At 34.7% G+C, this 26,937-nt stretch overlaps 1 protein-coding gene across 2 annotated transcripts in view; it reads right to left on the bottom strand.

The window, feature by feature from the left end:
* Dus3 (Dihydrouridine synthase 3) overlaps positions 1-26,937 on the bottom strand; it is a 149,603-nt gene that overhangs the window by 88,594 nt on the left and 34,072 nt on the right. For both annotated transcript variants that reach the window (XM_090402404.1, XM_090402405.1), the window contains exons 3-4: positions 20,807-20,848; positions 4,946-5,098 (exon numbers count right to left, since the gene is read on the bottom strand). In XM_090402404.1, the coding sequence (XP_090258530.1) occupies positions 4,946-5,098; positions 20,807-20,848 (195 nt within the window). The remainder of the gene's footprint in view (positions 1-4,945; positions 5,099-20,806; positions 20,849-26,937) is intronic.

Genomic DNA, 26,937 nt, shown 5'->3' with positions numbered 1-26,937 from the left:
CATATGACAAGGTGCCAAGAGAGAAGCTATTCAATACGCTACAGTTATATTGTGTCAATGGGGCATTATATCAAGCATTCCTTAGTCTTTATTTGAGTGGTAAGTCAGCAGTTAGAATTGAAGGAAGTACAGGAAGATGGTTTAATGTTAAATCTGGTGTGAGACAAGGATGTGCATTATCCCCTCTGTTATTCATTATCTATATGGATCACATTATGAAGGAAAGTGGTATTAAACATGATATCAGAATTGGAGATGTTAATGTCAGCTCTTTGCTTTATGCGGATGATGTTATACTCTGCTACAAGTCTGCAAGATTCTCTGACTAAATTGAATAGCTGTTGTAATAGATATGGTATGAAGGTCAGCAATAAGAAGACAAAGACAATGAAAATAGGCAGAATCATTGAAAATGTCAACTGTGTTGTGAATGGAGAACCTGTGGAACAAGTGAAACATTTCAGCTACCTAGGCACGATTTTTACTGAAGATGGTAAATTAAATATAGAAATAGACAACAGTATCAGCAAAGCTGGTATGGTAGGAAGTCAATTGAATAAATTCATATGGAATAAGAGAGAAATTAGTCGGAACACTAAATTAGCTGTATACAAGACAGTGTTCAAACCAGTTTTAACTTATGGATCTGAGAGCTGGGTCAGAAGTAAAACACTTGACCAAAGACTAGAGACCGCAGATATGAGAGTCCTGAGAAAGATTAGAGGTGTGAACAGATGGCATCAATGGCAATATCATCTTAAAAACGAGGATATTAGGAAAGAACTTGACATTGTCAACATCCAGGAATGCGTTAGCACAGCTAATCTCAGGTGGTATGGTCACTTAAACAGAATGGGCGAAGAAAAATTAGCAAAACAGGTGTTCTCTGCCAGGTTGGCAGCAAAACGACCCAGAGGAAGACCAAGATATAGGTGGATTGATACGGTACAAAATGCCTTAAATGATAGAAATATAAGATCTGATAATGTTGGAGTCTTGACAAGTAACAGACTGATTTGGAAGGAAATTATAGATAGGAAGTTAGTAATGATGTAATTTTTTTCATGTTTAACTATCATATCCTGTACACCCCTTGAGGGTACATGGCAGGAATATGATGATGATGATGATGATGAAAAAAAGCAGAAGGAGGCCTCTCTCTCTCTCTTAGTGAATACCATAAGCCAACTCATATGGGTTGTTACCTACATTTCTCTTCATTGCACCATATATCGTAAAAATTAGGTACTATACATATGCTGGAAAAAAAAAAAAGGGATGATCTCTATACAGGAGATGAAGAAACACTAAAAGAAGAATTGCATTCTCTTCTCCAACTATTGGTGAGCAATGGATATTCTAAGAAAATATTAGATTATCATCACTGATTATCTTCACAGCACTGACATTGGGCCAAAAAAAGCATGACTAAGTAGGCATGATTTAAGTTTCCATTTTAGGTCCTTTCATAATCAGTTTTGGATCCAGTGGTAATTTCTTTACAATTACATGCGCAACTTGTAGTTGGGAGGGGCAAACTGGAATGGTCTCCCCCCTTATGTGTTTCCCAAGGAATATGATATACAGGCTTTTAAATCAAATGTAAACAAACTTCTCCTTTCCCAACTCACCATCAATACATGGTACAGGTTAATTAACCAATCTCTCATGTACAGACTCAACATAAACTAAATAAATAAATAAACTGGCTTTCATCGAAAATTCAGTCAGCTCCTCCCAACTGCAAGTTGCGTATATAATTGTAAAGAAATTACCACTGGATCCAAAACTGATTGTGAGAGGACCTAAAATGGATACTTATATCATGCCTACTTAGTCACGATTTTTTTTGTCCAATGTCAGTGACTTTGACTGCATTGTTAATGAAAGAGAAAAACCAATCTTCTGTATTTTTAAACAATTTTTCCAATTCTGATACTGATTATCTTCATAAATATTCTCTGACCATTCCAAAAACACAACATTCAATGAACTCAACTAAAGAATTTAACTAATTCTTCTGAATGGTTATATTCTAGATTTGATTAGTGTTTTGTCACTTATTCACTCTCTTATTTTATTAGAATTTATCTTGCAGCTTAAAAATAAGCCAATATTTGGTTATCCAAATACTCATTTTGGTCGCCTCTCTTTTTCTCTACCTGTTCATCCTTTAGTCTTTTCGAAGGTAATGGATAAATCATTACAGAATATTAGTCAACTTCCATATTATGCAAATTTCTAGAACATTTCATCACTGAAGTTATAGAGAATTTTTCTTAGGTCATCTATCCTCAGATAAATGCAATGGAAGATTCTGGAGAACTTTGTGATTTTTCTTAATATATTTCTAAAGTATCTGATTTGGTCTGACATATTGTGTCTATTTGCAACTAGGTTGTTCCTTGCTCACTGGTTGCACACTATATATGATAATCGACCAATCTCTTGCCATAAACTTTCAACTAATGTTAAGATAACACAGGGCTCTGTTCTTCTATCTACTTTTTTCCAGTTTCAGATCAATAAACTTCTCCAGTTGACAGTAAATCACATTACAATATTGATTTTAATAGCATGTTATCTACTCCTTCATTCTACAAAGACTAAAACTTTTATATCTAATTCCATAATCCTATGAATCAATCCCAAAACTAATCTTCAGTAGAGATCATTGCTATATTATTTCACTGATAGCAAAACTCAATCCTGTATTATTTCTGGGGGAAAAAGTGTTTTTTTTTCTCCCACCCTCCATAATGTAATAACAGCATACGTTTCCTAGGAAATGTGTTTTTACATTATGGAAAATACCTAAGAATAGCGATCAGAACTTTACCACCTTTGCAACGAGCTGCCCGGTATTGTACTACGTACTAGGATCACTTGAATTGGCTAACGCTAGTGTCGTCGATACTTTATAGTTTACTATATATTCGGCAAGAAACTCCCTTGATTCTGATCTTTGAGTTTCTTATTCGGTTTTAAAACTATGCGGGATTTAATATCCCCTTAATTTAAGTAGTGCATGTATTAAGATAAAAATAGGTCTTGTACGTTAATACCTTTAATCTGCTTAGTTGCACAGATCGACAGAGTAGCTTATAAAAGAAGAATCAACATTGATATTTCTTAGTCAAGTAACAGCAATTGAAACTTTTGTGTATAAAATAATTTGTAAAAAAGATATAATTTGTATCAATTTCCCTGAAAAAAAAAAGTAACTGTTTTTTTTTATAACTTTTTGCACAAAAATGCAAAAGAAGAAATAGCAAATTCACATGTGTACTGTATATATATATAAAAGGATAAATAATAGAAAAATATGGGATGGAGAAAAATTACTAACTTTTTGTTTGGAATGTGAAATTCTGAATGTGAACATGACATTACAGAAAAAGCTACAGAAGACAGACAAAACACTAATAAATGTATAGACAGGAAAGAAAGTAAAATGCATGAAAAAACAGCATTCAGAAAAAATTATGAGTGTTAGTAAAGAAGGAAAATATGCACCTTAAATACTTGAACGTAAAGAAGGAAAATATGCACCTTAAATACTTGAACGTAAAGAAGGAAAATATGCACCTTAAATACTTGAACGTAAAGAAGGAAAATATGCACCTTAAATACTTGAACAATATACAGCATAAGTGAATTAATCATTATGATTACCAAAATCAATAATTATTATCCATCCATCCATCAGTGGCTTTAATAGGCACTTAAGCACCCATAGCCTTCCAAGTATCCTTGGATTTCCTAACCGTAATACAAGGATAAGGCAGTTACCCCCCCATGCCTCTAACTATCCTATGTTTTTTCATCCCCGAACAAGCAAACCAGCCCTGTGTTCACAGGGCTGATTTGCTTGTTCGGGGATGAAAAAATCCGAGTTTATGGCTGAAAAAAAAACCCATTACCTCCGTATGAGACCGGCTAACTCACCTTTCATCGAAAGAGACAGATAAAGGTCCCTCACATCAGTGACAGGAATTGAACCCAGGTTTTTCCAACCAAAAGGCTTCGTCTATACTGACTGAGCTATGGAGGCTTAATAATTATTATACCTATAGGAAATTTACAACAAATGAAGGTCTGTGCTAAGAAACAGATTTAGTTCTGTAGTACACACATGCAGAAACCAGTAATGTATGGATATTGATGCTCAATTTGTACATTAGTAGAATCTTTTTATTTTAGAAAGAAACAACAAATAGCTAGATTTTTAACATGCACTATGAAATTTCCTCACATAACACAGAAACAATGGCAAAAATAGATTGTACATATAATGCTTATAATCTTTACTTTTGCTTTGCGAAGGCAGAATAAATATCTATATTTCATGGCCAACTAACAGCAAATGAAAGAGAGCCTGCATTATAAAACAGTAAATTAATGAAAAGAAGAATAACACTGATATTGCATATCTACATAGCTTCAAAACTAGTTATCACTATATAGATATAGCATGTATGATACCATAGTTACCAGGTTCACAAAAATTAATTGGTAAAAATTTATTTTATTATTAACTGCTATATATATATATATATATATATATATATATAAATCACTTTTTCTTCAGATTACATTTGCTAGAATCAACAAAAAAACTTCTTTTTTTTTAAACGAACAATGTTATAATTTTTTCTGCTATATTATCCATTTCATGGTTATACTGCTGTTTAGCATGTTTTACATGAATATAAACAATGATATGCTAGTGTTAAGGGGAGAGGGGAAGTAATAATCTGACTGCATAGGAACACTAACTCATGTATCATGGAATAGTGCGATTTCAGGGTTCAGTTGACTTATGGGTTAATTGCTGTTTTGGAGGTTGGACAAATTGGATGAAGAGTATATATTATATTATGCTTAATTTATTTGTCAGAGAAGAAGTAGAACTGCTATGATAACAAAGCATAAAATAATTTACCTGAACTCCAAATATATCTTCTGATGAGTGCCTTTTAAGCAATGCCCATTCTGATTGTTGTCCTTGTAGAATATTTTGTGCCATTGCCATTTCTCCACAAGTGATGTCTGCCCCAAATTTCTTACATATTCTTCTGAATGGGAGATTACCAACCTAAAATAAGAATAAATGGGGAGCAGAAATAGTGTTTATTGTATAGTGCAACAAAAAAAAAAGTTTAAAATCCAAAAGCTTAAGGTTTCAACCAAATATGAAACTTCCTGAAATGCTGTGTTACTAAGTAGTTTAATTAGAAAAGAAACTAACTCTATATGCAGTTATATCACTGTACCCAGTGCACATACATTTTCTTGAGTCATTGAGAGGTATACCTAGCATATGATTGAAATTTCCCATTATTAGTAGTAGAGGTATTGCAGAAAGTTTTAAATTATGTATGATAGCACATACAATTTAAAACCCTCCATAACACAGCTAACAATGAAAAATGTACTATAAGGAAACTTGCAACAAGTTTTTTCAGTGGGTCAGAAAGTAAATTAAACTTGACAAGAAATTATATTCTTGTTTTTATCCTGTATACAAACATGAGCAAACAAAAATTTGTATCATGTATAACCAGATCTTCAACTTCGCATCAGGTTGCCTTAGTATCCCATACTGCACAGCACACTTCCCTTCAGATGTGTATATTTCCATACATTATGGGAAAAGTCACTATCCAGATCATTTCTGACCTTTACTGAAGTCAACTGTCTTTATATGCAAGTAGCCAAGTGGCAAAGTTACTTCATGTGCAAACCTTTGTTTGCTCACACTTGGGTAAAGGATAAAATGAATAGTATGATTTCTTGTCAAGTATAATTATAAGGAAACTTCAATGAAATCTAAAAACGTCTGCAGTTTATCTTGATCTAACTGCTGCATACTGTCTGGAGAGAGAGCATGCCGTATAAATTCATGAAAGTACTACTGTGTCGAAAAACAATACAACTTGTTAATAATATGCTCAGCAATAGATATTTCCATGTTGTCCTTGGAGAAAATATTAGTAACCAGAAGAAACTTAACAATGGCTAACCACAAGGCTCAGTATTGGCTCCTCACTTATTTAGCTTATATATAGCTGATATACCAGATACAGTATCTAGAAAATTCTGCTATGCGGATGACATACTGCTAGTCACCAGAAATAGAAAACTACTAAGACGAACGAAGGAAACTCTCACAAACAACCTTGCTTCCATGCATATTTACTTTAAGAAATGGAGACTACAACCAAGCCAAAGTAAAACTAAGGTGTCAACTTTCCATCTCAATAATAAATTAGCACAAGTCGAGTTGGACATCCCATTCGGAAATTCAGTCCTACGCCATAATAAATACCCTAAGTATCATGAGTTACACTCGACCGTACTTTATTATATGAAACATGATATAAACACAGCTGGAAAAATAAAAACTAGAAATAACATCATTCAGAAATTATGTGGCACTTCCTGGGGTGCAACTGCAAACACATTATGAACATCTGCACTCGGTCTGGTTTTTTTGGTGGGGGAGTACTGTGCTCCAGTCTGGCTCAATAGCTTCCATACTAAACTAATTGACTGTCAGCTTAGTACCACAATGCGACTTATATGGGAACCATAAAAACAACTCCTGTTTATTGGCTTCCAATGCTGAGTAACATAATACCACCAAATCTATGATGTGATGCTCTATTACGAGAATATGACAAAATACTCAGAAATACTGAATTGCCTATACATAATGACATATCAGAACTACAGCTTAACAGATTGAAATCAAGAAATCCCTCTCTTTGTAAAGCTAAACAGCTGAGAAGGACTAACTATAATACCAGAGATCAATAGAAAAGAATGTGGAGCATAAATACTAATGCCCAACTTGAAATTTGGTTTGATAGGCACTTCCTCAACATCCCAGGTATGGAATTGAGGTGAAATACATGGACAACACTGAACAGGATTCATCAACTGAACAGGATTCATACTGGCCATGGAAGCTTTCTGTAAAAGTGGGGGAAAATTCCCTTACCGGAGTGTGACTGTGGACACCCACCAATCAATCCATCATATTTCCACTGAGTGCAATCTTCGCACACATACGGGTCAAAGAAGCGACTTCCTGGAGGCAACACCGCCTGTTATAGACTGGATCAGAGAACTTGATCTTAACTTATAAGTGCTTTGTCTGTCGAAAGTGTAACTGCCTATGTTTTACTTTAATTATTTGTCATTTACATTTTTTATTTATCTTTTACATATTTGTACTGATTTATCTTTTTATAATTGTATGTAGATTGTCATACGATAAATAAATAAGGAAACTCATTTGGTATGTGTCACAAAATAGTTCATTAAAGTTTAACTCTAGAATGATTATCACTAAGAACAAAAATATTACATGTAACAACTAATAAAAAAAAGGCAAAACTGGGGAGAAAAGAGGTAAATGAAAGCGAAGGAAATCAGAGTTGGAAACATAAGAGAATATACAAGAATAAGAAATGCATGCTTCCTATTTTTAGGGCATAATGGATCAACCATGAATATGAGTCTCCTGTAATAAGTCAGAAGGATTCATCCTAAATGACACAATCCTTAACATACGACATCTTAAATTTTCATAGTCCTCACACCACAATACACTCTGGCAATACATTCAATCTACCAATTTCTATGAAAACCTTATATTCTTATATATCACCTTCATATTCATTTTCTAGGAATGGCTTTTCATTTTTTATAAATTAAAGATACCAAGAAATTACATACTTGGTTTAATCCTTTATCCAAGTGTAGGCAAGCAAGTTTGCATTTCTATTTTCAGGAGTGGGGCAACTTATACATAGCATATATACAAGTTGCACCAGCATACTCGTATATTTTCCCAGTCCTGAAAATAGTTCAGGTGCAAACTTGTTTGCCTACACTTGGATAAAGGATTAAATCAAGTATATAATTTCTTGGCATCTTTAATTTATAGTATAACCAAGTGGAAAAACTTCCAACAACTATCTCTAATCCAGAGTATTTTAATAATAAGGTGCGACACCTTTTGGCAACTCGTATATGAAAATGTGACTTCTGCATTCCTTCAACCTTGGTATCACCTCTAGGTCTGGCTCCCACTGATGAGACTTCAAAACTGGTCTGGTATGGGAAGGGCATAGCACTATACATACCTATAAGGATATGTGCTTTGAATTATTGGATACTAAGGCAAGTGATGTGAAGTTATAAGCCTCTATATCTATATATGAGTTGCCCCAGTCCTGAAAATACAAGTAGTTCAGGCATAAACTTGTTTGTCTACACTTGGAAAAAGGATCAAACCAAGTATATAATATCTTGGTATCATTAATTTATAGTATAACCAAGTGGAAAAACTTTCATTTTTTACTTCATCTGCACTTTGCAAAATCTCCAATATTTATTCAGTAAGCTCCTTTAAGTATCTTATATATGTATACTGGGGGGGCCTCTGGCACATACAGCGCCAACCCCCCCCCCAATTCTGGGCTGGTAAGCCGGAGACAAAAAACATGACATAAAAACATTTCAAATTTCAGCTTATCTTTTTATATATATAGAGTACATATATAATCCTTCCCCCATCCCCTGCCATCAGGCTCTGCAATTTACACTCAATCTATCTCATAAAATTAAGTATGACATTGACAATAATTGTCTATGTCACAGTAGCAAAGCAATCTTTTGTGTTTGTCTTTGCTACCTTTATGATGATGTGCCCTTGGAAATTCAACATCCCATCACATCAAGATCATTTGCCTCTTCCACTTCATGCAGCACAGCTCACCAAAACTGTATGCAACTTCCTATCTCTGAATTTCAAATTACAAAACTTTAATTTAGCTACAATGAATTGATATCCTCACTATCTGCCAATGGATTCTAATCCTCCTGAAAGAACTACCACCATATCAACCACATTTGTATGATATCTCATACAAAGTTTGCATCATAACCAAAAATATATTTTCCAAACCATTCACATTATTTTCATATGGGCTAAATAGTAGTGGATCGATCACTGAGTTCTGTAAGATTACCACTAGTCAACTCTTCTTCTTCCAGATATTGTTCTATCATACACAACTCTTTGATATCTTTTTTTTTTTTTTAATCACTCTTCCAGTTGCATTCATATGTCAGAGTGTAAACTGATTTGCCTTGCCAATGCACCAAATGCTTGCAAAATTCAGAATCATCACACCACCTTTATCAATCTCTGATATTATTATAAACATGTAATTAAATTAAAACATATCAGTCCCAAAAATCCACATTGGCCATCAAAGAGTTATATTCCTAATCATTCATAATTTCTCCAAAACATTTATTACTCCAAAAATGCCTAACTAGTCTGTAATTCAATCCATCTGCTTTTGCATTTACACTACACTACACTTGTGAAATGGTACTATTTTACTTTCCTTCTGCTCCACTGGTTTCCAAAAGTCATTAAACTAAAATGAATCTAACTAGCTTCTTCTTATAGTCTTATTAAATAATCAAGTTATGGATACCATCATTTTCCTAGCACACTCCCTTAAAAATGCATGGGAGAAATCTTTTTAATCCCACATTTGGTCATGAAAACAGAAAATCTGAAATTCAGTCATTTTTAATCTCACAACTCTTCTTTAATCATTTCTTTACCTACTGATAACATAACAGACTAACACAATAACATAAGTTGATGGCTGCTAGTGGCAAAGACAGAAGTAAATAGTCGATGCACAGAGTGAAAAGTTTTAGTATCAAGGGAGGATTTTTTTATGCGTGCATGTATCTTCCTAATACCAGTTTTAAGTTTCTGGTACTGAGTTTCACTATTTTTTGTACAAATGGTCTCTATCTTGTGCCTAACTGCACACACATCCATCTGGAAGCCACCAGAGCTAACATGTTGTTTCCCAGCCTGCAGCCATTTAAAGAGAGCATTTTATATATAGCATAGTGGAGGATTTTGTAGCATACTGCACATGGCATGTATGCATGGTTGACTGTCTCAGACTTTAGTAGCAATAGTAGTGCATGGAAAGAGGTGAGTAAACTCCAAAATGTAGATATGAGTAGTATGAAATTCGGCACATGGTGTGGTAGAGGAAGATGTTTAACAGACAGCCGTGATTGTGAATGTTGGGTGAATGAAGAGATTAAGAGACTAGAGGTTAGATAGTGCAAGGAGAGGGTAAGTGTGAGAGAGAAATAGAGTGGAAACAGAGAGGATCAGGAATATCAATGAAAGAAGAATGAATTCTGTTGGAAGTTTAATAGAATATTTACAGCACTGAGAAAGGATTAAAACTAATTTTAATGCTTTATGCCTCAGTCACTGAGACATCTTCAGGGATTACAAATAACTTTTGTAACAACACACTCAAATACAATACAATACAAAAGTGAAACACGTAGGTGACTCTAAAATAAAGTCCTATCTAGGTGGTGCACCTTCTATGGGGGTTTCTAGGTGGCCTAGGATGTAAAGTTGGATCTCCGATAATTAATGTTTCCAAAATTTTAGGACGTTTTATGCAACCGTATTTATTTAAATTCGGTTAATTTCTGCGTGCTGCCACAGATTCTAAACGCAGTCTTTCTTTTTTGAATTTACTATGGTGGAGAATGGTGATTTTTCTCCAGGAAATCCTCGAGAAAAACTACCTGGGTTGTATCCAAAACATGGTCTGCAAGGCCAGATTAACCATAGTCATAATTGTAGATGTATGATTTGTGTTCTTCTATCCAGATGGTTGATGATCTGCCTATCTTTCCGAAGTAAGCTAGCTTGAAGGAACAGGCACTGAGAGAGGAGGGAGCTGATCTTTGGTGGAAAACAGATAAGAGTAGTAAGTTTATGGTCAGGCTTAAACACTGTGTGGAGATTGTACTTTTTTAAGGACCTGGCTATTTTTCCTGATGTGCCATGGATATAGGGTATGGTGATGGCATTTCTGAAGTCCTGAAGAGATGGCCAGGGAATGGGAGAGGAACTGATTATTTTTTTAATTCTATAATCACTAACCATTGAAAAGGCCACCAGAACAAAGCTTGTGGTTCTATTGTTCAGAGTTTTAATAATGCCATATTGTTGAGAGGGGTGGTGGGCAGAGTTTGTGAATATATCTGCCTGTGTGAGTAGTTTTTCTATATACAGAGAAGGAAAGGTTACCATTAGGAAGGCATATTACTAAGGTGTCTAGGAAGAGTAAACTATTTTAATTTTCCTTTTCCATCGTAAATCGGATTCTTGGATGTAGGCTATTGAAGTGACTGAGGAAGGAGTCTAATGTATCTGGGCCATGAGGCCAAATATAAAACACATCATCTAAATATCTTAGCTAGATAGAAGGTTTCAGAGGGGCTGAGTCTATGGCTCGTTTTCCATTAAACTTCCAACATGGTGTCCTCACAGCACTTAAGCCTTAACACAAGAATGAATCCAACAGTGAGGAGTGTGGAGATTTGGGGTTTATAGAGTAGAGTATTAGAGGAGTGCTTGCCTGAAAGAATAGGAGTCTGGAAATTAAGTGAGGCAAAAAGTGGAAAAGAACATTGTGATAGTTGATATAAATGACTTGAGAAGTAGTGTGAATCATTTAGTGAGAGATTTGAGATTGATGTTAGGGAGTGTGCAGCAGAAAAGTATAAGAGGGAAGATAATGGATGTGTGGCCTTAGTATGACAATACAGAGTGGAGGAGAAAAGCAGTAATAATGAATGAGGTGATAACAAGAATGTGGAATACATGAATGTTTGCATTTTAACACAGGACACACACTGGCATTTTGGAGACAGTGTTGTTTCCTAAGCCAGGAAAGGAGTTTCAAGGATGGAAGATAGCATGGATGACCTCATGTGGGGGGGGGGGGGATAACAGCTCACAAAATGAGAAGGTTATACTGCAGAGCAGAGTAGCATCTGCAGAAGGTTTTTTTTTTTAATATACAGATCCACACATGAAAGGCCACAAGACCAAAGCACATTAGTGCCATGTGTGGGCAAGAGGAATAAAAGAAAGGAGGAATCTGTTCACATTCTGATTGAACTGCTGAGCGTTGCAATCTTTGGGGAAGGTAGAGTTGGAAGGCAAAGTAGATGGAATGAAAGAAGAGACAGTGAAGTTGGTTTGGTAAGTTTCAAGATAGACTGTAAAAGGATGTTGGTTAGCAGTGGTTCTTGTTTTAATGATTTTGGAGAGTGGAGGAATAATAGCGGCCAATTTAGCAGAGTGTCCATGAGAGATCAGTTCTGTCTGATCTCTACAAGGTTTGCTGAATGAAAAGGAGGAATTGAGTGTACTGTCATCAGCAAAGCTATGGATAGGATTGGAGGTCTGTGAAAGCAGGTCATTTATGTACAAGAGGAAGAGAGTGGGTGAAAGAACAAAATCCTAGAGTACTGCATTGGTAGGGAAATCAGAGGAGAGTAAACCATCACAGACACATAGTGAGTGACCAGTGAGAAAGTGGGCAATCCAATTGCAGTGAGGAAGGCAGACCATAGGATGGCAGTTTGGTGAGTAGGCCCTTGTGTCAAACCTGATCAAATGCCTTTGTAATGTTGAGTGCAACCATGAGATTTTCTTCAAATTTCTCCATGGTCTGAGTACATAGGTGGGTGGTGAAAGCAAGATCAGCTGTAGATTGCGAGTGGCAGAATCAATACTGCTGGTCACTGATTAGTTGATATGTCTGTAGGTGGTTCAAGAGTTGGTTGTTGATGATCTTCATAATTTTTGAGAAAACAGAAGTGAGACCAATTGGATGGTAGTTTGTTGGTTGACTTTTATCACCTTTCTTTGGGATGGGGCTGGATGTGAACCTGTTTCTATGTTGTAGGTTAGATGCCAGTTAAATAGGATAGATTGAAGCAGCGATACAGGATAGGTATTAGTTCTGTGGCACAATTTTTAACACAATAGGTGGAATACCATCAGGACTAGAAGCTTGGTTTATGTTCAGTTTATTAAGGATTCTTTGGACAGAAGCATATGTTTCCTAGCAATTTCTTGCAAAATCTATAGCATATTTTTTTTGTCGAAATTGAACTAAAGGCCTTGGCAACTTTCTAGTCATCTAGAGCAGCGCTTCCCAAACTGTGGGCTGCGGCCCCCTTGGGGGGCCCATACATTTTGTTGAGGGGGACCGTGAAATAATGAAAACAAATTTAAGATGTTTTAAGACTAAGTAGATTTTTTTTAATCTTAAAAGAAACATATTTAATTTTTATTATTTATTATTTCTTTTTTATATTTTAATGGAAAATATCACACATTGGTGTTGGTTCATAAATTTTGCTTCTTGCGCATTTCAGCAATTAATGAATATTAGTAAATATATGTTTATTCATATACGTTTCATTTTAAATTGTATTGAATATAAATAGAATAAATATTATAATAATATATGTCTATATTACGATTTTTTTCGATGGGGGCCATGAAATATATATTAATTTTTCCAAAGGGGGCCTTGGCATCCATAAGTTTGGGAAGCACTGATCTAGAGTTGTCAATAGTCCCAGGATATTTTTCATACATTACAGAATGAAACTTCATCTTCATAGCAACCACTTGAATTCCTTAAGCCATTTTTGTCTTGAAAGCAGGTCTTGATTGTTTTTAGTTGATGACATAACCCCATAATGATTGGAGAACTCATTTCTCCAGTCATTATGGGGTTTAATGAAATAAATACAACACATAAATAATTAAATAACACGTTTAATCATTCCTATATGCAGATATATATTTGCAATTTTAATATTGTTTCCCTGATGATGTCTCAGTGACTGAAATGAAATATAGGAATGATTAAACATAATTATTTACATGTGCTGTATTTATTCCATAAACCCCATAATAAGTTTGAACCAGCACATAAGTCAAGAGCACAGTTGACTTATGTGCTCGTTTCTCCAGTTTAATATTTTCTGGTCCCTTACCCTCACTGTCAGTTTTGCACTTGACAGAAATAAAAAGTGCAGTTTGGTTTCATTTATGTTCATAATGAAAAGTCAATTTATAACTTACTCATAAAATTAATTCAATAAAAAAGGCAAATAATAGAGTTTGTGCAAACAACAGAAAATAGTCAATGAGTCAGACTAACTTTTCATGAGGTAACATCAATAATGTGAATCTTTGCAAGATAACAGTGTTTTTTAACTAGCACTATTAATAAGTCTTTTCATTATGTATGTTCAAGTATATAATTACACTAAGCTAATTGTGAAAATAAGCCTTACACCAATACTACTGGAAACCTACTTAAAGATGTTGAGAGAATTATAGTTGGCAGTGAAATAAATGAAAATCGGTCTTGTTAAATTAATTTTTTAAGGATATCTCTGGTTTTATTAAGAATAGCAATGTCTTGCAAGTTATACAAAATAAAATGTTGTTTGAGAATGCTGGACTATTTATTTCAAAATTAATATTCAGATGCAGGTAAGCTTTATTTTATAACAGGTGAGAGATAAGTAGTGCTACCTGTTGTTATAGATTGAAATTACTTCACATTTGGGAAGCATCAGCAAGATATTTTTGAGAGTAACTTCACATAAACAAACTCCTGGCAGGGAAAACATCTAAGAACAAATGAACTTAAGTTAATTACATAAGGTACTATCCCTTGGTTGAAAATCAAACTTCTTTATTACATTAATTGGAAGCTGCATGTGATAAAATAATTTGACAATGAATGAGATGATATTTTAAAATGAAAATAATTTGTAAATGGTACAAAGAAAATAGGCAACATATTTTGAATGCATTTATAACAAGGCTTAAAATTCACTCGCCACTTGTCTCTGGTAACTTGCCCATGCCATGTGCATTTCTAGAGCTGTGTGTGTATATGGAAGTATGAAAAGAAATTAGCTTGCAGGCAATCAAAAAAGAATTAAATTGCTATGCTGCAAGTAAAAGAAAAAATTAATATGGAAGAATAACTTTAATGAATGCGGATGGTATAGTACCCTTATGTCTGAAGCACATGAGACTGCTTATAAGAGTTCACTTTCGTAAGATCCATCAACCAGGTATAGGTAACATGGTGCACAATACTCCCACTCTACTGGATGAAGAGAGATAGAGGTGTATAAGAATGAAGTTCAAGAGCTGCCGAATAACCTCAATATCAATTCAGCAATAAGGCCAGATAGGATATCAGCACCGTGTGCTAAAGGAATGTTCAGCCAAAATGGCTTGGTCATTAACATGTTTGTATAACTTGAGCTTCAGCTCAGGAAAGATCTACAGGAATGGAAAAAATGTATGACAGTTCCATTCTACAAGGACAGTGGTGGTGTTATACCCTGATAAGTTAGAATATTAAAATTAATCTTATCATTGTCTAATAGAGCAAACACCCAATAATCAGACAATATGCTTGGTATCTAGATATGAGTAGTTTTGAATACATTAATAAGAAAAGAAAGAACTGTAAAGTAACGAGATGTTATTTACTTTTATTTAGATGTTATTTAGAAATCTAATCGAGGAATGTACGTATCCGGAATGTAGTGATAATAGAGGTCAAAGAGATGATCGCGTTCACATATCGACGATTGGAAAAAAGAGGAACAAAGGAGTATAGATAAGTAGACAATTTATTCTTTGTTATGTGTGTGAATCCAGAAATTAATATTGTGTAAAACTTTAATGACAAGAGACTCAGGGATAGCAACTAAAAGAGACTGTATGAGAAAAGATTTGTTTGTTGTAGAAGATTATAAAAGGACAGGCACTGTATGAATCTGAATATTATGTGTATTAAAAAATGCTTAACAGGATTTGATCTATAGAGTAAAAGTTAACTGAGATTGTAAAGACTGAGATCATAGTGTAAGAAATATGTTTTGTATAGAATAACTTAGGTTGATTGAAATTTTGATGGGGTTGTCTGTAGAAGGTATAAGAGTTATCAGATATGATTTATTCCTTAGCTAGATTTTGAATGGAACCTTTTTACTTGTATTATTAGCAGTATGTATATTATGCTTAATAAACCTTACTATTCTTTAACCAATTTTATCTCTTTATGGAATTCAATGCACCACTTGTAAAATTACTTACGAATCTGGGCGGGAGATTTATAGAAAATAATTCACGGTCACAATTGCATATCTTGTGTTATCTTTGTTTACTTCTTGCCAACTTCTTGATTAACATTCTAATTAATCTAAAGGTCCTAAGTGGCGCAGCAGGAATAAATAAATTTTCTTAGGACTTAACGAGAAGTTGGTAACGAAGAGTCTGCCACATAGGTTTTGGCTTGACCCTTTGGCTATTCCTATGTGACCCAGAGATACCACGTGCCACACACATAGGCAAGACTTTAAGGAAACTCATAAAACATAAGATTAAAAAGAAATGGGACACAACAGTGGTGGTGCTGCAAAATCTTTTCTGCATCTCTGGAGTGGTAGTGAAGATTTTAGAGAAGTTGGTAAGAACTTGAATACAGAAATGGGTTGACAGACCAGCCATACTTTACAAAGAACAGCACGGTTTACTATAGGGAGGTCAGGCTTTATCAATTTGCTCACATTTTATAATGATACTATGATTGAGTTGGATAAAGGGAATGTATACACTATGATACTATTAGACTTTGCTAAAGCATCTGATAGGATAACACATGAAAGGTAGTTGCATAAACTGGAGCATATGGGACTGGAATATCAACTACTGACTTGGATAAGTGGGTGGGTGGCTGATGGACAGATATCAGAAAGTGGTATAATGTGGTGTGAATCTACCAGATTTAAGGATCAGTGGTATTCCCCAGAGATCAGTCCTTACAACATTGTTGTTCAATCTATATATTAATGATACTGGGAAGGACCTGACAGGAGATGTTCAATTGTTTGCTGATGGCACAAAAATAGGCTGGGCAATCAGGGATGCTACTATCATATGCCTTTTCCAGATCAACAAAACTTAAATACAAATCCTTGTTTATTTATAGTCCCAAGATTTCTCATCTATATGTCTTAATTTAGTGAAAATCTGATCTTGACAACCTCTATTCGGCCTGACTCTAGCTTGTTCTTCACTAAGCTTCCCTTCTACAATTTGTAGCCATTTTGCAAGTATACTTGCATAAATTTTACTAGAAGCATTCAGTAAGGGAAATAAGTCTAATTCTCACATTCAGTTTTATTTTCCTTTTTTATAGATAGGTACTATGAGAGCTCTGCTTCAATCATCCAGAATTTGACCTTCTAACCAGCCTTATGAATTATGCAATGCAGCCACTGTAAAACTTTTGTACCTCAATAACTAAAAAATTCACACGTATACCACACTAATTAAATTTTAATAATATGTAGATATTTCATCTTAAATATCTTAAGACATCATCAATACAGTTATTACAAACAATACTAGGAATTACATACAAAGGGACAGTTAGTGCACATGCTTACATTGGAATCCTTCTATGCATAACGAAATATCTACATATTATTAAATAATTACTGTAGTATATGTGTGAATTTTTTAGTTATGAATACTCCATAGGTTTCACTATATAACAGAATTTTATACCTCCATATTTCAGTATTTCTGGTCAAATTTCATCTACTCCAGCTGCCTTTCCACATTTCAGGTTTCTGATGACTTTTTTACTTCAAGTATAGATATGTATTCCTGACTATCTTTCCCATTCTATTTAAGTTACCATACCACCTGTGACTGACTGCTCATACATTACTGAATGCTAACAATGTCAAATTCCTTCCTAACATCCTTGTTTTTATATGATTCTGCCAGTGATGACATTTATTCACTACCCATCAGTAGTCTCCAGTCTCTGATCAAGTATTTTATTTCTAACCCAGCTCTCAGATCCATAAGTTAAACTGATTTGAACATTGCCTTGTATACAGCTAGTCTAGTGATTTGGCTATTTCTCTCTTATTTCACATAAATTTATTTAGTTGACTCTCTCTATCATACCAGCTTTGCTTCTTCTATTGTCTACTTCCATATTTAATTTGCCATCTTCACTAAAAATTGAGCTTAATAGATAAAATGGTTTACTTCCTTAGAGGTTCCTAATTCAAGATGCAGCTGATGTTTTATATTCCAAAGTTGAAAAGGCTAAATAAGGTAAGTGCCAACCATCCATCAAATTACTGACCGATTGCAATCACATCCATTCTCTCCAACATCATGGAGAAAGTCATCAAGAGTCAACTACTCCACTATCTACCATTAGTATGGATTCCATCACTCTAGATCACTGGTGACCTCTTAGCCTACGTCACCCATCACTGGACAAATGCAATGCAATGAAAAGGTTGGTGGAAACATGCTACAGCTCTTGATATTTTCAGAGTATTTGGTCATGTCTGTATCAAGGCTTGCTCAGAAAACTGTCCATCTTAAATCTACTATGATCCTCTGTAAGCAGATAGCTAGCTTTCTCTCTGTCCACTGCATGACATGGCACATGGCTCCCTCTCTTTAAGCTTGGCCATCAATACAGGAGTACTTTAAGGCTCTGATATATCACTTACCTTTTTTCTACTATACAAAACTGACATACTCAATCATCTCTAATCCTATCCATAGCATTGCTATTATAGTACAGTCCATTCTTGCTACTCATTCAATAAACTACATAGTGCTCACACATCATGAGATTGAAGATCATCTACAAATAGTGCCATAAACACTAATCTCCATACCATTCTTCATGGGGTGAGATTAAACTGGTCACCACCAATGATACCAAGATGCAGTCTTCCCTCTTTCTCTTGCAAAAGGGATCTTAGCTCACTTACCCTTACCTTCAGTAATAAACAAATCACTAGACAGGATTCTTTTCCATTCACAATGCTACTTTCACCCATCCAGCTACTAACTTATACAAATACCAAACCATCTATTCTTAGAATATATGAATGCAAGTAGTTATCACACCTCCTAATGGTGATAACTGATGGCTAGCACTTCTTATCTAGTTGCACCAACTCTATCTCTATCGTATACTTTCTATTTATAATTTGGTGTTCAGAATAATATGTTGAGGCTGGTAGTGAAGTTAAACAGAATAGGAGAGAAAAGGTTAGTAAAACAAGTGTTTCTGCCAAGATGGCAGGAAAAAGACCTAAAGGAAGACAAAGATCTAGGTATGAAACAGTAAAACATGCCTTAAAATACAGAAATATAAGATGTGATAATAAAATGTATTACTCATTCATTATCTTTACAGAACTGCAGTAATTTAATTCCATTTTTATTTTGCACCTGGTTCATTAAATCTTGCATATTCCTTGCATTATCTGGTTCCCAATTTGTCCCCAGCTATATAATAATTTCTGAAATGATAATTTCTGTTGGTTTTATTTTATCTAGAGTTTTTTGTAATTCTTCATAGAATGTATTTAATTTTGTTTCATTTCCCCACTCAGGGCTATAAATATCTATGAAATTTATTATACACCCTTTCATCTTTAATTGCAAATGAATGATTCTTTTTGATATGTACTGAAATTATTTTATATTTAACTGATACTGTTCATGTAGTATTATTGCTGCTCCTGCTTTTGTCCTTTCTTTCTTATTTATTCACTGTATGCTATTAGATAATTTGTTTTATACATTCTTTTTTCTTTCTTCTTAGTGTCAGATAATGTTGCTATTTTAATATTTCTTTCATTAATTTGTTTATATTTTTTGATTTAATGATCTTATGTCCAAGTTGCTATTTTAAAGTCATATCATTTCCAAAAGTTTTCAATTTCCTTGTGTGATCCATCATGCAATCTGCATTATTTCCCTGAGCAAGACAACTTTACAGCTGTAACCTCTCTCTCTCTTTTTTTTTTTTTTACTCCCACCCAGTAAAGGTTATTTGCAAACCTATAGTACATTTAGTACACTGGCTGGATAAGGATTTGTTTTCTATTTTTCATTAATTATATATATATATATTATTTTTATTTTATATAGTCCAGAAACCCTGCTCTAGAAAAACATGGAATTTTTTCAAGCCACTTCAGGGCTTTAATAAGCGAAGCAGTGGTCTCATGCCAGGCAATGAAATTCATCTCTCACCCAAAGGATTCAAATCCAATGTTGGTGAGAGAGCAGATACTCTAACCACTCAGCCAAATAGACTGGTCTCTTGATGCCTACTGCATTAGCTGGGCATAATGATGTGGCTTTCATGCCTAGGATTACCCTTACTTGATAGTATACACTGCCAATGCTTTGCCCACATTGTCCATTCACTCTCTTACTATACTGAGATACAAGAAGGATTAAAGAGAGAACAAACACCTACAGTATGATTAGAAGGATTATTCATGAGGAAAAAGATCATGGGTATTTGGAAAGCAGTTAGTATATGATATTCTGATATTCAATGATGATAGCAAATGCATTGAAATCTTTATCTGTTGGATTAGTGTAGCTGGAAAAAGAAGCTGATTAGAATTAGAAACATTAAAATCTGGGGAAGATGACTTCACCATTATGAAAGTTAGATTTAAAACCATCAAACAGTTAAAAATAACTGGCAACATTAGAAATGCAGAGACCACAAATGAACTGAAAATTTTCTTGGTTACATACTTTTACAAAAAAAAAAAAAAAATCAACAGATGATTCTAGAGAGGATATAAATTTAAATACAGCCATATAAACTGTTGCCAAGCTATTGCAAAATCAGTAACACAGCACCAAAAGTATCTTCAAAATAAAACAACTGCAACTAAGTTTACTATCTTCAAGCTGCAACATCATTTCTAAAACATAAAAGGGGCAGTATATAAAAGCTGCATCACTTACCGTAGTTAATGGGGCCAAGTATAGTTTGTTTTTGAAATCAATCTGCAAAAATAAAAAACATAATTTTATGTTCAGAGAAACAATATATATATATATATATATATAAAAGAAGCTAAAATGCACTCCAAAAAGTTATATATAACTCCCAATCCTCTCAGACTTAGTGTCCAATCTTCATATCTTTTGCAGATACTCATTAACATACCACCTAATATTTATCCATAACAGATTAGCAGTGTAAAAAAAAATTAATTAAAAAAAAAATCTAATGCCACTTATTGGCCAGTTGACCAAGGTAACATGCAACATACAATTCCTCATTTTCAAATCAATCCTGCCTTCCTGGTTTATGCATGTATGTATGTATCCCACATACACGAAAGGTCGAGAGATCTGTTGGCACATCAGTACCATGTGTGGGGTGCAGATGAGGATTGAGATAGAAATTTATTGATTTTTTTTTTCTCTATCTGTTGAAGAGCTGCAGGTTGTAGCTGTTTGAGAATACTTCATGAAGCTGTTACAGAGGTGGACCGAATAAAAGAGGAAGAGGAGAAGCTGGTCCAGTGGGTTTGCAGTTGCACAGTATAGGGAGGTTGAGCAGATACTGCTATTATATTAAGAAGTGTAACAGAAAGTGGAGGAATGATAGTTGTCAATTCACTGGAGCAGTAACCATGGATACTGTATTGCAGCTTGATTCCACAAAAGGGGTTGTGAAACATCCAGTGAGCATTCTTGCTACAAAATGATATTTTCCTAGTTGGAGGAAACACAACTAAACCCACTAAGTGGCAGATGACCTACATCACCTGGTAAAACACATACATCAAGAGCTTCCTTCATACACCTCTAAAAAACTAAGCATTCTTTTCTGCTCAAGATGTTGCTTTTCACTTATCCAGCTACTAATGGTATACAAATCCCAAATCTGCCCATTCTTAGATTGGTGCACCACTTTTAGGTGCACCACTCCACACTATTCAAATGTGTGGAGTGGTGCACCTAAAACCTATCTAAAATTATCAGTGCTATATAGAAGAGAATAATTTAGTTCATAGATGATCCCTCTCTCACTGATTCATTTCAACCTCTATCTCACACATGCAATGTTTCAGCTCTGTATCTTTTCTACAGGTACACTCTCCTTTTGGTTTTCACAGTATTACATCACAAAAAACAAATCATATAAAGATATTTCTTAACTGGCTTATCATCATCATACTTCCATGGAGTCAAAGACTCATTGTGGAAGGCTCCACTGTCACACACAATTCATCATACTGTGCCTTAAATATAATCACTGTCTCTGCACTTGCAGCACTATCAGGAAATGCATTCTAATCACCTGTCATTCTTCATGCAAAAAAACTCCTTCTCCTTACATTTCCCTTATATAGTTTCCAGGGACAGCCCCTTGATCCATCTATTGTCCCCATTATATGAAAAACCTCATCCGCATTAATCTGGTGACCCCTTACCACTTGCATTATTATTATCATCATCATCTAACCTCCATGGAGTCAGAGACTCATCATGAGAGGTACACACTATTGCACACAATGCTCATCCAACCGTGCCTTAAACTGATTCAATGTGTGTATATTCACAACACACTAGGGCAATGCATTCCACTCACCAACCTCTCTCCATTCAAAGATCCTGCTCCTCAATCCTCTGCTCATACCCTCCTTATCCAGTTTCAGGCGATAGCCTCTTGTTCTACACCCTCTACCATTCTATAAAAAATTTCTTCCATGTCAACCTGATAACAACCCCTGACTAGCGAATATGTCTCAATCATATCTCCCCCGTCTTCCACCTATTCACGAAAATTTGCAGCTTATATTCTCTCAATCTATCCTCATACTCCACATTCCAAGACCACTGACCACCTTTGAGAATCTTTGAAAACTGTGAGGATTACAATCACAGAACTATGAGCCTAATATCCCATGCATCTAAAATTATTTTAACCTTCGTTAACAAACAAATTGAAAGAGCCATAAGCAGTGAATTGAGTGAACAACAGAAAAGCTTCAGAAAAGGAATGGGAACCATTAATGCTATCCTGGAAATAAAAATACTAATAGAAAGATCACTTGAAAGAAATAGGAACATTTGCATATGCTTCATAGACTTTCAGAAGGCTTTTGACCAGGTAAAACATAATAAAATGTTCAATATATTAGATATATTAGACATAGAAGATTATGTACTTAAGATTATAAAAATGATTTACACCAAACAGAAAATGCAGCTGTTTAACTCTACTTCTGAAGTGAAAATAAAAACAGGAGTTAGACAAGGTTGTATCCTTTCACCAAATCTATTTAATATCTATAGTGAGATAGTGATGAAAAAGATTAAAAAACAAAAACAGGAATTGGTATCAATGATATAAAATACAACAATCTTAGATATGCTGATGATACCATTCTAATAGCAGAAAACAGAAACAAATTAATCAAATTACTGCAGCTACTAATTGAAGGGTAAAGAATTTGGATTAGATATTAATGCAAAAAAAAAAAAAAAAAATTTATGAAAATCTCAAAAGAAAGTAGATCCGAGTCAGAAATATTCATAAACAATATGAAAATTGAACATACAACAGAATACAAATATTTAGGCACCTACTTTACTGCAGATGGAAAGCAAAATAAAGAAATAAAAATAAGAACAGCCATAGCTAAAGATGCATTCTGGAAAAATAAAGATCTGCGAGTATCGAGACAAAGAAAAGACTGACAAGAACATTAGTGTGGCCAATTTTCACATAGGGAAGTGAGACCTGGATATTCAAGAAGAGAGTAAGGCAACAGATAATGGCCTCTGAAATGTGGTGCTATATGAGAGCTCTGAAAATCCCATGGACAGAACACGCGACAAATACAGATGTCTTACAGAGAAAGAACACAGAGATCTTTATTACAGGAAATGATCCAGAGAAAGATGAGATCGGCAGGAAATATACTGAGAGTTTCAGCAGGGCAGAGGATATTAACAGTTTTAGAAGGAAAAATTATGGGAAAAGGATCAAGAGGCAAAAAACGAAGGACATGGCTTGAAGATATAAGATCATGGGCAGGATCACATGGCTATGCAGAAACAAAAAGGAAAGCCACCAACAGAGAGAACTGGAAGGACATGGTGCTGCACCCTTTCACTGAGGAAGCTACATGAAGAAGAAGAAGACAATGTCCTATGATACTTAGGATGAAATATTTACTTATTAAAAAATCTTATTACGGTGGTCATGTGTGTATGTTTAGTCATGAATGCTGCACAGGTTTCATTATACAGTCTTATCGCCTCTTTTATGAAGTGGAACAACTTTGCTCTCTTTTCACTCTTTTGGAACTTGACCCAATCTAAGAGTCATGCTAAAATTGTATGTCAGTGCTATTGTTAACTCCTTGGAATATTCGTCAAAATACATGCTGATATATCATCACGTCCTAAACCTAATTAGTTTACTCAATTCCTCATATACCTCTTGCTCACTTTCATAAAGATGTTATATTTCTCTGGGTTCGAATAAGCATTGTCAGAGCATAACTACTAGTTACAGTACAAACATGACCATGAAATAAAACAACTCAAATTATAATGGACAAAAGACCTAAAGTCCTAATTTGCCACATCTAATCTTGTATAGAAATTTTTACAATTATTAGGTTGAAGATGATGCTAAGATGACTGTCAACAAAATTTTTGGCAGATTAATGCAGCCATACTTGTTGAGGCTAGGAGAATACTTCATAGTCATTATTGAATTTAAAAACAGTCTCTCCAACTTATGACTTCTATATAGCATACTAGGTTTTTTTTTGCATCTAATCCTGTCTGAAGGGGTGTCCAAAGCATGTCTACCAGTTATGACTTGAAATACACAATGAAAGCAGCTAATGTATTTCTTGTGCTCTCCAAGGCAGATGTTAACAGATCTTCCTGTCTATAGCAGGCCATGTTACAATCACAGGAAAATTCACAGACTCCAGGATGTGACAGAGGATGGAGTGGAATTTATCCTTATGAATCAGTATTGCTAATTTGAAGTGTGTTTTGAGTGTGGTGTGAAAGTTATAAGTTCTTTAATATTTTAAATGGGTAGAAAGACTTATATACTAGCAGTTCATGTTTAGTTTATTTAATGGTTTTAATTTGAAATACAACAATTAAAACCATTAAATATTAAAATAATTAGGGATGCTTAAGGGACAAAGCTGTATACCAGGGCTTCTGACCTAATGTCCAATCCTCACATTCTTGTGGTGCACCTTGTTAGGTATCTAAGACTAGAGACTGCAGATATGAGAGTCTTGAGAAAGATTAAGGGTGGCATGAACAGATGGCAACAATGGCAATATCAATTAAAAACAAGGAGATTAGGAAAGAACTTAACATTGTTAGTATCCTGGAATGTGTTAACAGAGCTAATCTCAGGTGTATGGTCACTTAAACAGAATGGTAGAAGAAAGATTAGCAAAACAAGTGATCTCTGCCAGGTTGGCAGGAAAAAGACCCAGAGGAAGACCAAGATATAGGTGGATTGATATGGTAAAAAGTGCCTTAGAAGATAGAAATATAAGATCTGATAATGTTGGAGTAATGTACCTCAAGGGCTCAATCTAGTGAGTACGGGAATGGCAAACCAGAGGTGCCTGATACTAGACCATGCCTTACTTCGTGTAATGTACGTCTGTTATATTATCTGTAGACTGGTCCCTATCTTCTCTCTTTATACTTCCTCTCTTCTTCTTGTTCCTTCCCCCCAATGCTATTAGAGTAATTCGAGGGCTAGGGGTGAATCTTTTCTATTTACTTTATTTTCTACCTTTAGTAGTGAGAGGAGTAGCCTATTCTAAGCAGTGAGAATCTGCTACTCTCCCAGGTTTGAAACCATACCATAATGGTTTCCTGAGGAAGGCAATGGGAAACCACCTCAGTATTATTTCCAAGAAATATGGTGAACTCTCGGCAAATTTAGTTTCCACAACTGGCAAAAATGGGGTATATCAGCAAACGATAGATGTCATGCCCGGCAGAAGAAGAAGAAATGAGGCTTCTCGGGTCGTTAACCTACGAAATCCTCAAATGGACAATGAGGATGGAATCCCAAGCATTGAGGAAAATAGGAAGAAAATAAGACATCAAAGAGAGAATGAGATAGAAACTATACGTGTTGCAACTTGAAATGTAAGAACAATGTTAAGAGCTGGTAAATTAGAGAACTTGAAGAAAGAAATGGAGAAGAATAAATTGGATGTGGTTGGTCTAAGTGAAGTAAGATGGGAAGATATAGGAGATTTTGAAAGTGATGGTTATAGAATTATATATTCCTGTAGAACATGGGGGTAAAAATGGCGTAGCACTTGTGTTGAATGAAAAGGTTAAAAATTCAGTAGAAAAAATAATATATAAAGGTGACAGGGTGATTATGATTAAACTAAAAGCAAAGCCTGTGGACATAATGATTATACAGATATGCCCACAAGTGACCATGATGAAAATGAAGTAGAAGAGATATATAATCAAATAGAAGAGATAATGGAAGAAGACAGAACTAAAAGGTGTACCATCTGGATGGGAGACTATAATGCGGTGGTAGGTGAAAAGTTAGAGAAGGGAATAACAGGAGGATATAGCCTTGGAAAAAGGAATGAGAGAGGTGAAAGACTTATAGAGTTTTGTAAAAGACACAAACTAATCATTGGTAATACTTGGTTTAAACTTCCAAAGAGAAGATATACATGGAAAATGCCAGGTGATATCGCAAGATACCAGATTGATTATATGTTAATAAAAAAACAGGTACAGAAACAGTGTAAAAAGAATATCAACATATACAGGAGCTGATAATGACTCAGACCATAATTTACTTGTTATGGAATTAAGAATACAATATAAGAAAATAAACAAGGGTAAAAGCAAGAAAAGATTGAACCTAGAAAAACTCAAAGGAGATGCAGGTAAAAAATTCAGAGAACTGGAAAATAAAATAAGGAACAAAGAGAATATATCTGAAGAAACTAAAGAAACTATGGATGTTAATGCAAAATGGAATCAACTGAAAAACTTGATATATGAAACAGCTGCTGAAGAGATAGGTTTTGTGGAAGGGAAAA

This window comes from Typopeltis vanoorti, chromosome 13, assembly GCF_054136105.1.
Source record: "Typopeltis vanoorti isolate ZY-2024b chromosome 13, IOZ_Tvanoo_1.0, whole genome shotgun sequence".
In the NCBI taxonomy this organism is placed as follows: Eukaryota; Metazoa; Arthropoda; class Arachnida; order Uropygi; family Thelyphonidae; genus Typopeltis; species Typopeltis vanoorti.
This window is presented reverse-complemented; position numbering and strand designations above follow the sequence as displayed.